This window comes from Lissotriton vulgaris, chromosome 4_1 (assembly GCF_964263255.1).
Source record: "Lissotriton vulgaris chromosome 4_1, aLisVul1.2, whole genome shotgun sequence".
NCBI lineage: Eukaryota > Metazoa > Chordata > Amphibia > Caudata > Salamandridae > Lissotriton > Lissotriton vulgaris.
Window position 1 is genome coordinate 1,111,439,077 of NC_141691.1, and position 19,139 is coordinate 1,111,458,215.

General features: G+C 40.9%; 1 protein-coding gene across 1 annotated transcript in view; it reads left to right on the top strand.

Moving 5' to 3' along the window:
* The window catches only part of CTNNAL1 (catenin alpha like 1), a 974,420-nt gene that overhangs the window by 267,287 nt on the left and 687,994 nt on the right, over nucleotides 1–19,139 (top strand). Inside the window, exon 2 of the mRNA XM_086965342.1 lies at nucleotides 9,909–10,098. Coding sequence (XP_086821468.1) covers nucleotides 9,909–10,098 — 190 coding nt within the window. The remainder of the gene's footprint in view (nucleotides 1–9,908; nucleotides 10,099–19,139) is intronic.

Consider the following 19,139-nt stretch of genomic DNA (forward strand, 5'->3'; position numbering starts at 1 on the left):
TATTGTCAATGAATCACATCACTCAATTGATCTTTTTGGATCTCTCCTAGATAGTAGGGATACAACTATACTCTAAAATCCTTTCTCTTTCCTCCAGCTAAAGTCAACTGCAGAGTTTCTCTGGAAATTCCATTGCCACTGGTAGTATTGGATGTATTATTTTTGTTTTTAACACTAACTTTATTGCAGTTTTGTAATGTATACACAAAGCTGACATTCAGCATATCTCAATAAATCATAGCAATTCCCACAGAATCACAGTCAAAGGAAAATCTGTGAACGGTGGAAGTACGTAGGAAAGGAGTAGCAATGCAATAGATTCTCCAACCGGAGTAATCTAGCCCAATCCCACCCCCCTTAAATTAGACATTGTCACTTAAAAAAACAAGCATGTCAAACAAAATATCTTTATCAACTTAGTGTCCTGATATTGGCAAAACCCCAAGGCAAGTGGGGGTCAGAAGCAGTAGCAACAATAATATGGGGTACGGACCTAGGATTGGCCCAAGCGCAATGTGGCGTAGGTGCATTTATGCGTAGTGTTGCCACTCTTATATGATACGCTATAAAGATTACCTGCAACTTGGTAATATAAGTTACGAATCTGCAGTGTCCAAGGTTTTAAAGGACTCCAACTTAGCTTCCCATTTCAGTATTATGAGCTGTATTCGTCACGGTGCAGTGCATCACTTTCAGCTAGACCCCATTTCTCCACAGGTCTAGGGAAGAGACCATGAATACAGCAGTCTAGTATGTGTGAAGGATTTTGCTCAGTGAGATCTGAAAGGATAGCAGTGATACGCGCCCAGTAGGGTACTAGAATGGGCCAGTTCAATAACATATGCAGTAAGTTAGTGTCGGTTGCTCAACAGTGAAGGCGGGTCGAGGGCACTGATGGAAACATGGTGTGAAGTCTGTGTGGGATTAGGAGAGCTCGGTGAAAAATGGAAAATTGTAGAAATTTGAATCCGGAGTTCTGGGAAACTTTTCGGGGATATTCCAGCCCGAATTCCTGCTCTTTATCTTGTAGGTCTCATGCTAGATCCTCTTCTCATTTTGCCTGTAAGGAGGCCAGAGGGAACCATAAATGCACACTGATGTCCTGGTATAGCCAAAAAACTAAATGACGACCATGTCCCATTATGTGCAGCTCTTGTAGTAGTTTGTGTGGGGCAGGTTTGGCTTCTTTAGGTGCCCAGTGGAGACGTATATAGCGAGTATTACTGGTGTGAGTCAGAAAGATAGTGCATGGTAGGCCTTTCGCATGCGTGAAGTCTGCGTGCAATAATAGGGTGCACTCTGCAAAAAGGTCACCAACTGTTTCTACCCTGCCCTGTATCCAAGGCTTATAGTCTATCAATCATAAGAATTCACAAGGCGGTAGTGAAGCCCATCAGTGGTATATTTGTAGCATAAGGCAATTTCCAATATGAGATGGCAATACCCAGCAATAAGCGGCCATCTGTAGTATAGGAGGAGCCCGGGCACAGCATGCTATGTAGTTTACCCTTATTAAGCATGTCCATTGTATAGCCAATCTCGGACAGGTTGCGGCCAGCTAGCCAGTAGGCGAGCCATTGTAGTTTTCCTACAATACAATGAGATTTGAAATCTGGAGTGCCCATTCCTCCTTTATCGGGAGGAGTTGGAGCTTAGGGAGGGCAACATTTCGACAGCTACTAGCCCATATCAGATCAATTAGGAGAGTCTTCGGTAGCTTAAAGATCTGAGTAGGGATATGGACAGAAATATTAATGACGTTGAAAAGTAAACGGGGTATCATAACCATTTTAACTAGGGCAGTGTTCTAGCCACTGATAATGGTAAGGTAGTCCATAAGTTCACTTGTGACTTGAGCGCAGTGATAGTTTTACGAAGTATACCGTCTAACACATCAAGTGTATCATGGTAAATCCGTACCCCTAAATAATGAAACATCTGAGGCGTCAACTGGAGAGATATTTCCCCGAATGGTAGAGATGGCTGGGTGTAGATATCTTCAATGGGAAAATGCATAGTATTTTTTCACGTTCATTTGGAGGCCGAACAGGGATGCAAAGAAATGTTAAGCTACTTCTACTAGGTTCAGACAGAGTTTTTTGATACACAATGTCCTATCGTCTGCATGCAATGAAATTACATGTGTTGTGCCCCATCTACAGGCATCGTGACTTATGTTCTGTGCTAAGGGTTCCAGTGTCAGGACAAAAAGAAGCGGTGACAGAAGGTAGCCTTGTTGTGTGCCGCATTGTATCACATAAGGAGTAGAAATATGTTGGTCAGTACATGCTTGTGCTGTGGGATTATTATAAAGCAATCTTACCCATCAAATATATATCAAATATATTCAGGGGGAATCGTGTAGTGCTTTAAGGGGTGCACTCATAAATTCCATCTTAGTGTGTCAAATGCTTGTCTTAATTCCAGCGATATACAACCTGCCCAGAAAATTTGCTCATTGACGGCATTCATAATGTGGTGCAGTCAGTGAACATTGAGTGAGGTATTACGATAGAGGACAAAGCCGCATTGATTGTGGTGTAGTGACTGTGGGGATTTAAGTGGGTACTGGTTGAGATTTAATAAGGCGAGATAATAACGCCCCTAACTTGTCGACCTCAATATGCGTCCTCTGCGTATAATTCCTGTTGTCTATTACGCCCAATCATTCTAGTAATTCAGCATATTCAACCCTGGCGTCTTGCAGCGTGCCTGTGGGTTCCTCATTATCTGCTGCCACCCTCTCCTCATAGCCTAATCCAATCCCTAAATGACCTTTCACTCATAAAGAACTTCACCCAGCACTGCAAAGAACAAACCCACAACAAAGGCTCAACCCTGAACGCTATCATAGCTCATAAAGAGACACTAACCATTGAGAACATCCTCCCTGTTGACTGCTCGTATCACCACATCATTTTGTTTCACATTAACAAAGCGATACACCAAATAACTTGTATGAAAAATCAATTTCAATGGATGAAAAATATAAGGCAAGTTCCCCTAGTGGACCTCGAAGAAAATGTTTTATTACTACCTCCACATCAGATAACCTCTCAACAATAGAACTTAACACACACTACAACTCTGCAATGTCCCCCATCCTGGACCAAGTAGGCCATCTGAATCTGAAAAGAGTGAGAAATACATCCTCAAGATCCTGGTTCAATAAAGACCTCAACTCAGAAAGAGGACAACGCAGAGCAGCAGAAAGACTGTGGTGAACTAATTCATCCACAGCCTGAGTCAACCTTAAAAAGCTCAGGTGAGAACACAAAAAATATAAAAAACACATGAAAGAAAAAGCCACTTTCTTCCGTGGTGCTCTAGATAAGGCCAAAAATCGTCCCAAGTAGTTCTTCAATCTTGTCAAACAACAAACCTCCTAGATCTATTGGCAGCCTTCGACATGGTGCACCACACGTTTCTCTTCGATTGCCTTAAAAAAAGGATTGGCGCATGGACGAGTGGTCCTACGCTGTTTACATACTTCCTACAAAACTGTTCTCAACAAATGAGAGGATGTGGTCTAACAGCTAGAGCGGTCGACCTCAAAGCTGGGGAACCGGATTTGAGTCTCAGCAGAGACGCTCAACATCCTGTGATTCTGGGCAAATCACTTAATCTCCCTGTGTCTAAAACAAAAATGAATGTGTCCGTCTGTAACGCAACTGGAGCTCATGTAAAGTGCTCGGATACCTGATACCTTTGGGTCCAGTTTGCACTATATAAAACTAAACAAAACAAAAAATAAACAATCTGACCTTAGACACAATGCCAATAACCAGACACATCCCCCAAGGCTCTGTTCAGTCCCCCACACTGTTCAATATCGACATGAAGCCCCTGACCCCTATTCTGAAGATAGCTAATATACCCTTCCATCTCTATACAGACAACACCCATCTCTACATGGAAATTAGATGGCATACACCGGCTTAATGCCACCCTCAAAGAAATCCAACACTGGTTTTCTCTCAACCACCTAAAACTCAACCAAGATAAAACAGACATGTTTCTCCTATCAAAAAGAGGGCAGTCCCCCCAGATTCAGGAATGGCTAAGCTACATAGATACTCTCAACTGCAACCTAACCATAGCTACCATTGCCAAATCGCTGGGAATCACTCTGGACCCAAATTGTATCATGAATGACCTCATCAAGAACAATGCAAAGAGTGCCTTCTACAGCCGGAAACTTCTGAACAAGCTCAAACCGTACCTACTGCTGAATGATCTTAAGTCTGCCACGCAAGCTTTGGTGCTGTCTAGCTTTGACTACGGGAACGCTACCCTCACAGGCACTGCGAAATCCCACCAACCCTTAAAACTACTCCCAATGCAGCAGTCCGAATGGTCACAGGAATCAAAAAATTTTACCATATCTCCACTGCCCTGAAGTAACTTAATTGGGTTCCTGTTTGAAGCTTGCTGCAACTTCAGAACTACTAGTCTTACTCACCAAGCCCTCCACACAAGGAAACCAGCTTACCTTGCCTCAAAACCCAAAAAAGGCTGGTCTGATGAGAAACTTAAGAAGCTCCACAACACCCTACTACTCATTCCACCTAAAGCCCACAAACAAAAATCGATGGCACGTTCCTTTACAAGCAATGCCCATAAAATCTGGAACTCCATACCAGTACACATCAGGATGAACCCCTCATTTTTGAGCCTCAAGAAACAGCTAAAGGATCTCCTTCTCAAATGGCATCTCACCTAGTGAGAAAGCAATCACCCAGTTACAACATGGTCTCTGTTCCCAATTCTCTATGTACCGCTCCCTTGTTATTTTTCCTCCCTCTTGTTCAACCATTGATGTGATCTGATTCGATTCAGCTGTTCTCCTACTACATTCAATGTATGATATGATGTTATTGATGTAAAGTTCTTGATTTCCCCCGAGTCTTGCCAGCACTATATACAACTCTCCAATAAATAAATCAACAGATTTCAAATCAAATATATCAAAGTAGGGATATTCATCAGGAGTTTGCTGTGGAGTTCAATACTAGGGAAGGACACTTCTTGTCTTGTTTGCTTTTTCTGTTCATGTTTTTGTTGATCAAATGTGACATTTGTTTATCCCAAAAAGAAGCACTGTCACAATGTAAAGCATGTCTTGGATTCAGTTTTATTATCATGTTAGAGAAATAATTATTTAGGCATCTTTTACAATTTAGCATGCTGGTTAACTTTTTGACAATTGGTTTGTATAAGTACAACAGAACAGTGGTTGTACACTACTGACCAAAAGTGTCTTCTTCAGAGGGCAGAGCAGTGATGCACAGTAGACTTAGATCATGTTTTTCTTTTCCTTGTCAAGCCTTCTTTTTGTTTTCTGTTTGAGACCTTGGAATAAGGCTTGAAATCTGGACATATGTGGGCAGGGACCATTGAATAGCATTGGTTGCTCTTTGATTAGAAGCAAAGGTGCTCAATTAATGAAATGTGTAGTAACCTCTTTTCTGTCAAAAGTGCTATAAACTGATAGGGAAAATAATATTTTCTGTTAAACAGCAGCATGATCTCCCTCACTAGACATGGTGGTGCCTCTGAGTGCATGCAAATTGTTATTGCTATCAGGTTACTCTTTACTGTAACGTACTGTACTTAGAAAAAGGTCTCAGAAATTCACTTACAACCACAGTTAAAATGCAGTTATGATTATGAATTAAACCTGAAAAACCACTGAAGTTCTCAAGTTAAGGTTAGGACCACAATTCACATCCCACACAACAGCAATACAAACCGTAACTCACAAGCTAAATGCAATGCTCATTGCTTACCCTTCATGTGGCAGATGCAATTACAATAACCGGAAAACACTGTGAAAAAGATGTCAATGAAATACTAATATTTATTGGGTTAAGTACTGTTATTTAATTACATTGTGTTTTTAGGTGATGTTCTTTATTTGTATAAATATTGCGAGATTATAAGCATTGCATTTGGAGTGCATGTTATGGTTTGTATGGCTCTAGTGCGAGTTATGAATTTCAGTTCTAACCACAACTTGGAAATTTCAGTGGATATTCGGTTTTAAGTTGTAACCATATCTTGCGTTCTTTACCACTGAATTACTGCATGTTTTTAAAAATTATGATTTGATGTTATAACCAAAACGAATCACTGTCACTTTAACCTTTGCTTAGAAGTGATTTTTGTTTACCATTTTTAACAGTTTTCCAACCCACACTCCCACTGCCGGAGACCTCCCCAAATAGGGTTGGATGCATAGGCTTCGCCCAACCCTTCATGGTTCACAACTCCTGCTGTGCATGACAAATTTGAATATTAGGAGACTATTTTCGTTCTCCCTCTTTTACAGTAGACATTCGTATGAAACACTTTTATGATGATGATAAATTGTATTAGCCCCTTCGCTGCGGTGGCAATTCCGCCGCAGCGCTAGGGGGTAGGGGGGCCGCGCGGCGCTCGCATGCTCGTGACGGAACCGCTCCGTCACGAGCCTCGGTTGAGCTGTGCTCATGACGGAGCGGTTCCGTCATGGCCCCGCCCGCTCAATGGAACCTCCAGCGCAGGCGCGGAATTCGCGACGCGCAGGCGCGCCGAGCGGGCCATGACTGAACCGCTCCGTCATGAGCCCAGCTCAACCGATGCTCGTGACGGAGCGGTTCCGTCACGAGCGTGGAAGCAATTAACTCAATATTATTTCAGTGTAGGTTGATAGTGGAGGTGTGGGAAATCCCCCAAATTCCTCCTTCTGCCTGTTGCTTTTATTCACGAAGGACTAAACCACTTACTCACTTTTCTTAAACATGGAAGGGAAGATCACACCGAAGAGAACATAGTTGCTGGTAACATGAGAGTTACTTTGGTGGCACGTCTCCTTTTGGGGAAAAATCCCTCTGTCCACAATGGGAGGGCTGGGGCAGGTCAAAATGGTGATATTACCTAGTTTATTGTACTATTTTGCTACCCTGCCGTTTACAATCCCAGCACAGCTTTCAGGGAATGGACACTTTGATTAATGATTTAATTTGTGGTCAGGGATGTTATAGGTAGTGCTAAGCATGTTCAAGATGGTGCTAGAAGAGGGAGGCATTATGTGCATTGGATTTTGAATATTATTACCTGGAGGCACAACTTCAGTGGATAGCCAGGTGGATGATGACTGAAACACCCACTGCAAAGACATTAATTGAGTAGGATATGGGAATAGATCAATAGAGGCAGAGGTACTGTCATACAAAGCAATAAACCCTAGGTTCTCTCTCCTGTTCCAGATTGATTGAAGGTGTCTGAAAAAGGAAATACCTAATATGATTTACTACCCACATTCATAATTGAAGTACCTGCAAAAAGCAAGCAGACTGATTAACAACGCTAACATGAAGGTCTGGCACGGATCTGGGATGCAAACATTAGGAAGCATGTTTTAGGTGGGAACGATGCTGATGTTTCATGACCTGGTGCAATCACATGTGTTTCCTTTAGAGAGACTTGGCCAAGCACATTTGAAATATCACTGACCTTACATACAAATGGGTATGGACACAAACTCGCCATACTGTATAGATCCATGAGGGCAACACATTAAACGGGCCTGCTAATCCTCAGAGCAAATTCGTCGACAGTCGTAGGGTGCAAACTTACTAAATGTAAAAAGAGATTGAATTTAGCCTATTGTGGTGCAATCTCTGGTTCAAGATGTAGAACGTTTATATCATATGTTATGGAATTATCCAGAAATAACATATTTAAATAGCTCACAAACATATATGCTCTGCAGCTTTGGACAAAGCAGAGTTGCAGTGTCTATTGATGCCAAACGTTAAGAAGTTTGCTGAGTGTTATAACGTTTGGCGTAATGGATTCAACTTTTATATCTAAGATGTGCCCAGTGTGGCTTGTAATATGTGTATGAATAGAAGAGCTGTGGTAAAACAGCAATATCTTGTTTTTTGTGATTTACTATGGTTTCCATTTTAATTGTCTTGTATATCATTACAGAGTGGCAGTAGCCACTCTAGTTATAGGTAAGGTGACCAGAGATAGGGATTTTTGTCCCTTAATAACTATGCACCTGTTTGACGAATATTGAGCAACTTTGCAGACCTGTTGCCCCCGTTTCATTGTGAGAGCAGTAGATTTTTTTTGGCATTTGGTCAAGGGGGTGCAAAGAAAAAAAAGGGGTGGTCCAAAACTGGTGTAAATTCCAATGCATTTGACATAGACTTTTGTATTTCACATAGCGCAAAAACCGTCAATTTAATTGTTTTCAAAATTTGGCAAGATTATATATTATAGTACGCAGATGATTGTGTGGGGGCATAGCAGCTAATTATTGTAAGTATTTTTTAAGTTTTAGGTGTTTTAAACTTAGTGATATCTGTGGCCATGGTAGTACCATGTTGTTATAGTGATGACAAGTCATTAGCTAATTGGCTAATGACTGCCTTTGCAAAAGTTAAAGGCAGCCATGTTGTTTTCAGTTCAAGTTTCCCTGTGTTCTGCTATATGCCTTTCAATCTCAGTAAGTAATATGTTTGGGATTTTTCCCATACCTATTACCACTTTAGTAAAGTGGTAACAGGTAGGGAAAATAAATATATGTATAGATATATTTGGAAAAAAATACGGAGTACCGCAGTACCAAAAATAAAATTACAAGAAATTCAAAATACACTATAAGACAGTATATGTTATAAATATTGTGTGCAGAAGTATATTTTCAGTTGTTTGTCTATTTATGCATGCACAAAACAGTGTACAGAATAGTGTGTTAATTAATTAAAATGATCGCACTACTTTAAAAAAAAACACATTTCACTGTATAAGGGTATAACAATTTATAGAAATTTGTAAGCAAAAACATTACCCCCCAAAATGTTTTTGGGATACCGCAGTAGTACTGTGCTATTCTGAGTTAAAAAAATATATATATAAAAACGTATAAATATTTTGCTCTAGCTATTACCACTTTACTAGTGGTAATAGTTACAGGAATTATACCAAACCTTATACCTACCTACATCGGATGGTGAAGCGCAGAACACAAGCAAAGTGTACTTAAAAAAACAACATAGCTGCCTTTAACTTTTGTAAACCGATTGCTTAGCCAATCAGCTCATGACTTGTGATCACTATATACCATAGTAGTACTGGGAAATACCCCCACGTTTCATCACCATTGCAACAATAGATATCCCTGAGTTTAAATACCTTAAAACTTATAAAATAGTGACACTACTTCCCTGCACTTTCCAAAATAATCATCCGTGCACCATAATATGTAATCCTGCTAAATTTTATCGAAATCCAACTGACGGTCTTCGTCCTACGCAAACTACAAAAGTGTATCTAAAATACATTGGATTTAAGCATATTTATATATATAAAACTCACCCCTTCTCCATGCACTAGCTATACGCTTGGATATTACATAAGTTATAGCATGTAAAATCATTCCATTAATTAAAACACTTATGACATATGAAATTATATTTTTTGCCAGAACACAGTCCAGTGGCGAGTTATAGTTAATGTAGTGTATATTTACATACATACATACACACACCAGTGATGGTTATTAACCCGGTGCTTCGGAGGGCATTTTGTTTTAATCCTTTAAATATTCATGTTATTATTTGTTGAATAGTGAAACAGGGCTCAAAGTTGGTTTCACCTTTCAAAATTGAAAAGTGACAAAAAGGAATGCCTTCCGTTTCCTATTATGAAAATACTGTAAAAAAATGTGGGAAATCAGTTTTCTCTATATTTTGCTTTAGTACAAAACTGAAAGTGCAAATATCATTTGTTAAATTTAGTATTGAATGGGCATCAAAAATGTATTAAATGAAATTGAAATATACAATTGTTTGGGTCTTTTAAAAAAAAAATTACGTTACCCTAATGTTCTAAAATGTTATAATTTTTTACAGATCACGACACTCATTAACCATAAAGATAAACCAAAGAAGTCTGACAAGACACTCCAAGCTATTCAGCGGGTGGGTCAGGCAGTTAACCAGGCGGTTGGAAGATTTGTCACGGTCGGCGAGGCCATAGCCAATGAGAACCGTGAACTGAAGGAAGAAATGAACGTTGCCTGCAGTGAAGCCAAACGAGCAGGTAAGGTTGTGCTGGTTACACCATGAGCCTTTTTGTACATACTCACTTGTGAAAGAGAAACGAGGAAAATGACATACTGACTCATGCATTGTCATATGGCTATAGATGCTTACCTATCAACCTCAGCCTACCTTCCTTTCTTCTGTCAACCACGTCTGTGGGAATTACCTAGAGCACCTACTGAGAGATAAACAGTATTTGCTAACTTAGTTGTAGCTTTGATAAGGCAATAACTTCCAGCTTCCAAATTAGTTGAGTCATTTCACACTGAAGTTGAGTAAAGACGCTCTGACTATAATTCAAACAAGATAGCAACGTCATATCAAGTTTCTGTTTAAAAACATATATTGCCTCATTTAGAGGTATGGCCACGTAGTGCACCACTTGGGGTTTTGCATTTTGCAGCTGTAGTTCTGTCAGAAGCTGCTTGCTTCGAACAAATTCTAAAGTCATTTCCACATGTACAAAAACACTGTATTTCCCCTCACTTATTTCTACATGGTCCTGTTAACCAAAGTTTGGTACTGCTGTATTTATTTACTTAACTGTGTTTTTTAACACCTTGGCTGCGGCTGGAATTCCGTGCCGGTGCTGGTCATTCCAATCATGGGCGTGGTCATGACGGCTCCCTGCCATCATCAGCACACGCCCACCATGACTCGTGACGACTGGGAGCCGTCATCAGCACCGAAAAGGGTTAAGTGTGGTCCAAGCTTTGTATGTTTGTTATATGCCATTTATGTTATTACCCATTTGTCTGGTCTTCGAAATTAGGTCCACCTCCTCCTTCACTTTGAAAGTGAAGAACTTGGGAATACTGTTAGATTATGAGCTCAATTTCACCCCCTGAGAGGAATGCTTTGACCTGAAGTATCAATGTGTATCTCTCCTTGCTTTGGAAGCTGCATCACCTCCTTCTAACGGTTCATTGAGCACTCCAACAACGGTATCTACACAGGACTAATGCGTACACTTATTAATAAACTGGAAAGACTTCAAAATCAATTTGCCAGGATTTGCAGAGGAGAGATCCTATCAGACCTACTAAAAAACACTCCACTCACTCCTGGTGCAGGTGAGAATAAAAATGCTAGCCTTTGAGTATCGTAAATAAAGCTCACTGGGATAAAGTCGAAGAAACCAGAAAACTCCCTGCCTTTTATGGTTGCCTCTTGGGTTGACTTGCACTGTCCCGGAAAGACATAACATTACTGTAGACGCAAGGCTTACAATTTTCAATTTGTACAGTTTTTTTTGTTCATAAATACAGCAGTGTTTAATTTGAGCCTGGTGGTTGCAGGTGGGGCCTGCTGGCACAAGTATTTCCTCAACGAGCTTTGATTCAGAGCAAGATGGAAAAAACACAAACGGGTAAAAGAACGAAGAGAAAAATGGAAAAACAGTGACAAAGGTGAAAAGCGGGGATAAGAAAGAACCTGCAAGAGTAAGATAAAGAGGCAGGGAGCACAACTTTGAAGCTCTGATATGCACATTGTTCTGCATTGTGATATTTATTATATAAATTGCACAGTAGTATTGTACATGGCTATGTAATATAACATGAAACCGTGCACGTGGCCAAGTGTATATAAATGTGAAAGAATGGCATTTTGGAAGCTTTTCCGGAGTTCTTTTAAAAGTGCGAAGTCCACCTGGAGGCTACAGCAATATTGGTGCAAGCATATTATTTTCACTTCCTTCAACACAGGCTAAAACTTGCATGTCACGTCTGTTATAGTCCTTATTTCTATTTCATTGCTTTGATCTTCTCTTTGACAATAAGCTTTTGCAAAGCCTCGAGGTAAACCCTAAATGTAATGTAGGAGTGAGAGGGCGGATGAAAGACACCTCTGCCCCTTTTGCTATGAGCGGTGTCAGGTGGTGTAACGTGAGGGGCGCGCGCGCCTGAGCCTTTAAGCCGCCAGCGGTAATGGCGGGTTTGGTATCCGCTCGCGCTTCATTTGCAATGCTCAGAGTGATCATGTCAGGAAGCAGATAACTTGATTGACGGATGGTGACCTTTGCCCATGGCTGAGATCTGCTGTTTCCTTGTGTAGCCTCTGGGGTCATCATCAATTGAAAAGCGTTGCCAGCGGTCAGATGGATGTTTCAAGGTGTGCTGTGTGTTCTTTCCAGAGTCTTGGGGTGCTTAATTTAATACAGTGGCATGGTTCAAATAAAGCCCGTGCAAACAATGAGATCTTCAAAACCATGCAGAAAATGCATATTTTTGTATAACTTTCCCGATCCAGCTATCAACCTGGCGTCCATGAAATGACTGCGGTTGTTATTTACGGTCTTTAACATCTCATTATTTTACGACCAGTCAGGACTGGGGGATGCGCTTTCTCGTGACCACAAGTTTTTTGCCGACATGCCCCCGATAGAAGCATAGGAGGCGCTACCGAGTTGCAGATCTTGGATCATCTATTAAAGTTCTATCTGATCCGTTTCTGACCACTACTATGTGCAAATACTATTACTGATGGTTCAAAAAGTAGATATTCTTTTTAACTTGTACAGGATTAATGGTAACATGCACGCTAAAAGCCCTTAGAATGCTTACGGCGTAAACTATCTTTAGGTTTATTCTTGGCAAATGTGAAAACTATTTTGGAAGCCTCTGCTAATAGGTTTGTTTTTTTCATCACAGTTCTAGGCAATTCTTTAGAAAATGGTTGTCTCAGTATCTGTTCAGTAGCATCTTTAAATTTGTTTAGGTGCTTTATGCAACACTAATATCCCACCTTGTAGAAACTTCGGAGTGCTGTGAAACACTTTAAGCATGTCGAGGTGGCAGAAGACAGCCGTTTTCTTATTGTCTCAAGTGGCACACACACACGTAAAGTCACACCATTCCTCCTTCGCCCTACCAGACAAAGTGCCTCACACCTGCCTGGTGGTATTTAAGTTTATCCACAGACGTATGCTACACCTCCTCTGGGAGGCAGATCAGTGTTTGTGGCAAGGAACAACACATCTCGCAAGCAGGCTTCAGAATATTTCCCCATATTGACCCTGTCAGGCTCTCCAATGGTCAGGATTTGCAGGGGATCTCGATCCGAGAAGTACTAAGGTCTAGACTAAAGTCTGCTGTTGGCAACTGTCTTACAAGGGAGTGCTGCCCCCCCCACCCCAATGTCCAGTAGCTTGCTCATAGGACCCTGTAGTGGTACACTCATAGCCTACCAGTTAGACAACATCACCACCCACATTAGCCAATTACCTCTTCACCCATTTCATTATCCTTTCTTCCTGGGAGAGTATCACTGGTAGCTTCTCCACTGACCTATAAACAGGGTGATTTCCTGATGCTCAGGTTCTGATGCAGTTGCTTCATTCCTGAAGTACCCATATGCACACTCCCACTTTTCTTTGTGGAAAGCTGGACTTATCTTTAAACAGTGTAATACTGGGTAGCAAGGATTGCCTTTTCTTATGTTAGAACACCTTCAATTTGGCAGAGCATCTCAGAGATTCTTCGGCCTCCAGATTATTCAGTATTTGTAATTCCCACTAGTGCCTTCTTTATCATTAATGTCTCGGGCACAGATCAGAAAAAGGAGGAGCCATTTGCCCTCAAACCTCAGCTCTTTTTGTGTGTCTAGCAGCTAGCAATGTACTGTCTCTTCTGTACATTGTACATTAATTTCCTCTTACCACATTTCCTACTTTAACGCACATTTCTATATTATTATGAGGCTAAATTTACGTTAAAATGTTCAGTTGCCACAATATTTTAATTGCTGTTTAAGGGACTGTCAGCAAATTACTGCTGCCCCCTTTGCTTTAAAAACGGCTTTGCTCTGGTGAAATTTCCTTTTTTTCTTTCATTTATTGATCCATCATGGACTGGTAAATACAAAAAATGGTGCCTTTGTTATTTTGTAGGCCCGCTTGCATGATGACACCTGCTTGTGGGATGACACATAAACGCACATACATCATCATGCATGTGCACAATTTTGTTTTCACATTTGCACGTTGTCCTGTGCTTTCACCTATACTTCCTTCAAGAGAATATTTGAAATGTGCAGTGCTGGAAATACAGGGACTGATTGATGGAAGAGCCCATATAATGTCTTTCTTCTGCTGGGGTCCTTGTCTGATTTCAGTATTTCATTGGGCCCATTATAGCCCTGTGTACCTGACATATAAATCTTCCAGTAGTGCCTCAAATGCTTTCACTCCAAACCTTACATTTTTTTTGTGTTCCTACCTTTGTATTTTGCTTTAGTCAACTTCAGTAGGACACGTTTGCTGTTGGTATAAACCTGCTCTTCTCATATCCAGGACCCACCCATCAGCTTGTCATTCTGTTATGACATTATACAGCCTGCATCTTGACTTATCCTCAAATGCTCACATGGGGAAGGGAGTTCCTCTCAGTCTTCAGAAGCCCCAAGCTCATCAGCCAGAATACTGGAAAGCCCCCCACCCCACCATATTAGCTGGGCTCTAGGCATTGAAACAATATCTGCATGTTTCACCTTCCAGTCTCTGCTTTGCTACCTGGCCACACTGATTTGTTGCATTCAGTCAAAATACAAGGCAGCGATATTTGTGGGGAATTTGTTTGTTCAGAGAGTATTTATGGCACCATTGACAGATAACGGACGTTTATTGTTAACCAGCTCAGTGGTACTCATTTTATTTGTCTTGGAAGGGTGAAAGTGCGAGTAGGCATGCTAGGGTTTGAACCTGACATAAGAGTGTCAAGCACAGATCCCTGTAGTGCATGTATTAGCCTACTATTAGTGCTGTTAGGGTAAATTGAAATTCTATAGAGTGTGTTTAGTCATAATAATATTTAAAAATGCACATAGAGTGAAGGGATTCTATTGTGAGATAGTTGATGCTGGGACAGTTGTTAGAGCTGAAGGTCAACAGACTGACTGGCTTTATTTCACTGTACTTCATTAATCTACCACAAGGAAACTAAAGTAAGTGCTTGGTATGGTTTCCTTGAGAGCACAAGGCTAATCCCAGTAGCCACCAATAACTACTGGATTAACCACTAACTTTGAATTCCGGAGTAGTCTGGTACTTTCCGTAAAACACTTCAACACTTCTTCAATCCTAGTAAGTGCTAAACCAACACAGTTACATGTTACGTTGGTACTTTGCCCGTTTGCGTTTGTCCCCTGCATGCCCCCGTCCCTGCCGCGCGACTCCCTGCATTTGCATGCATTACGTCAGATAGCGATCTGACAGTTGAGTTGACAGTTGAACTGGCCATGATTGTGAGTTGGTGACCGGAGCGCTCTCTCTTACCGGTGTGTCGTTTATGACAGAAAATAAAGTTACACCTTCAAGATTAAGTGAGTGTCATTTTTAACAAACTTGGCGACGAGGACGCCACACCGGAGAACCCACAACTTGAGGAATAATTTAAAGGTGAAAAGGGAAGAAGCGTAACGGCATCGTGAAATGTGTATTGACATACACGAAGTTAAATTGAGTTAAGGAAACAGTACAGTCTCCATGAATTCGGCAAGTACAGATTGAACCTTGGGTTAATTTGAGAAGCAAAAAGAAATAAATGAAAACCTGAAGTTTAATATCTGTAACATCTGAGTGAAGTTGATAAATTGAGCCTTGGATGCTGAGTGGAAGAAGTGTGACCGGTGAATATACCTTGAACTTTGGGATATCGTGAGGAAATGAAATTGTAAAGATAAGGAAGACCCGAAGTTTCGGAACACTGAATCTGCGCAAGGTGTATGAGGTGAGCCTTGGATGGTGGGAGGAGGAGAAGTGAGTGGAGCAAGGAGCAATAGTTAATTCTCTGAAACCGCATTTTGAAATTGAGTTTAAGAAGCGCATTAGGCGTGTGAAGTGAGATTCTCCTCAGAACTACAGCGTAAATCCAAGAACAAACGTGATAATGTACTGGCGTACAGAGGCGATTTTGAGTGAGGTAGTCACTGCATTGTGAAGCAATTGGAACGCGTATGTTAATATTGATAGGAAGTAAATAACCTAAAAGCACCAGAAGTGTTTATAAACAATAAAAGGGATAAACAAATGAGTTACAAGTGAACAGAAGTTACTAGGAGAATAAAACGTGAGGAATATCTGAAAACAAGTAAATGAATTTCAAACTTCATTGAAAAAGTGAATAAAAACGAAAACAAAACAACTTTAAACTAGTGGACAGCGACGAATGAAACACATGTAACAAATCAAAAATAGTTCAGGAGCCTGAATCATATGGGGCGTAAGCACTGAAGACAAAAAGTAAAACAAAACGAAACTACTGGCAGAGACATTGAGTGAAACAAGAACTACGTCAAAGGAAAAATATATAAAAACATTCGATACAAGGAAACTGTAAGTAAAAATATACTTAAGTTAAGTGTAAAGGCTGAACACTTACTTCAAACGAACAATCTTGTGAGGACATAAACTAAGGGAGCTATATGAGGAGAATGCGAACTGTGCTTCGACGCGTATGACGTAATCGCGCTGGGCGCCATTTTGAGAGTAAGAACAACTAGACTAACACGCATCACCAATAGCGTGCAACGCAAACAAACATCGTTTAACAGTGAAACCAACAGGAGGGTTACAAAAAACAGTATCCTTTACAGTAAATAACAAGGAAAAAGTGCATTTTAAAGCAAAATTAACAGAAATTTTAAATAAAAAGGGATAGTACTGGGAACTGTAAATTAAAAACATGGCTAACAGCAAGATTTATAATTTACAGCCACCTGAGCCATTTCTGAAAGGGGATGGAACACCAAATATAAAATGGGAAGAGTGGAAGGAATATTTTTGTAATGATATATCCATATTTGAGAAGAAGAATAAACCATTAAAACCGGAGGAAAAAGTAAAAATGTTGTTACACAGTTTGGGGGCAGGTGGTCTGAAAGTGTACAATAACATTGCAAAGACAGTCCATGATAGAGCAGACAGGAAGGTATTTGAGGAAGCAATGGAAGATTTGGATGCTCATTATAAGCCAGAGGTGGGTGTCGATGTACACAGGTACAAATTCCACAGGAGTGATGGAGATACCAAAAAGAATGAGGCTGAAGGTAAAAAAAATCCTGAGTGTGTCATCACCATAGGAGGTGTTGACATAGGTATAATAGTTGATTCAGGGTCACATTGTACAATGGTTAACAAGAGTATATGGAAGAGTAAATCAGTAGAAAAACTAGGAAACGAATTAAAGGAAGCCAACACATCTCTGGAAACATACACTGGTGAAAACATTGAAATAATTGGATGCAGAGAGATTGAATTGGGTTTCAAGGAGAGAAGTACCAGGAGTATGGTATACGTTTCAGTAAATGGACCCTCTGTACTGGGGTGGAAAGAGCTGGGGAAATTAAGAATAACGCTAAATCCCAACAGTACAGAAACAGTGAATGGATTGGCTGTAAACAAAAGTACACAAAATACACATTTAGAGTTGTTAAGTGGGAGAACACCACAATCTAAGGACAATGTAGGATGGAAAAGGGCTGCAAGGAGAACTGAATGGACAAGCGAAGCAGAAATGGATAAATTCAAACATAAGCAAGGTATATACATGGAAAAAGATAATGGAAAACATATAAGAGATGAATTCGAGTTAAATAAAGCGAAGGAGAAAGAGTGGAAAAGAGAGTGTTTAAAAAAAAAAGACAATGTAGAGTTACACAACCCATTGGGATAGAGGAGGACTTTTGTAATTCTGCCCACATCAAAAATGGGGAAGAGTGGCATGCTACTGAACTGGTTGAGACAAAGCCAAAGGTAAAGGAGAAAAATGTTGGTGACATTGACAAGGAAGGGGAAGATGGTCTGAGGCTATATGAACTAAAGTGCAGCAACAAAGAGGATCACTATGACTGGTTACATAGTGAGGAGCCAGAAAAAGAGGGTGAACTGAGGAGACACACAAAAACCTACAATGTCCACACCCCAAACTTGATTTAGGAAAGAACAGGATGTTTATGGAGTCAAGGAGAGAATACGAGTTCAGTGGAACAGAAGACTCAGCCGTATCCTCCTGCGGAATTCACTCGTCAAAATTGGAGGAAGGACAGGTCATAGCTAAATCTCATAAGGATGGAGTGGACCTTGTCGGGAAGAAAATTACCAGTGGCTCTGGTACAGAGTACAACAAAAGGACCGACGTGAGACCTAACACAGGTTATGACGATGGTGGAAGAGACCAGTTGTATGTGTAGGCGTAGACCCAGTGTGGTCTGGTCCAGGAAATATCCCAAGGAAAGGGTCTTCAGGTGGGAGTCACTGACCTGTATGGAGAAGATGGTACGAGTAAGGGAGGACAAGAGCACGATAACAAAAAGGATTACTTTGGCGGGTTGTACTATGAGGAGTCAGAGAATGAGGCTGAGGAGACACACAAACACCTACAATGTCCACACCCTGAAGTAAACTTAGGAGCTGACTGGATGCATATTGAGTTTATTGGAGAGCACGAGTTCAGCGGATCAGAGGACTCTGCCGAATCCTCCTGTGAAATTCATTTGTCCACGTTGGAGGATGGACAGGACTTATTGTAGGCCATTACGGTATAAAGAGCAACACCACCAGTGATCCTGGAACTAAGAACAACTAGAGGTCTGAAGTTGGACTATACACAGATGATAACAACGGGAAAGCAACCAATTACCAGTGTCGACATGTCGCCTTGTGAACTGACCCATAGAGTATAAGGATGTCTTGTTTGACTAACAGTTACATGTTCTACTCTTTCTTCTTTTTTTTCTTTCTTCCCTTCGGAAGGAGATGTGTGACGTTGGTACTTTCCCCGTTTGCGTTTGTCCCCTGCATGCCCCCGTCCCTGCCGCGCGACTCCCCGCATTTGCATGCATTACGTCAGATAGCGATCTGACAGTTGAGTTGACAGTTGAGCTGGCCATGATTGTGAGCTGGTGACCGGAGCACTCTCTCTTACCGGTGTGTCGTTTATGACAGAAAATAAAGTTACACCTTCAAGATTGAGTGTCATTTTTAACATTACAGTGCAATACTATTTAACTGGGGTGCAGTAGAAAGCCCTGTATCGAATACTC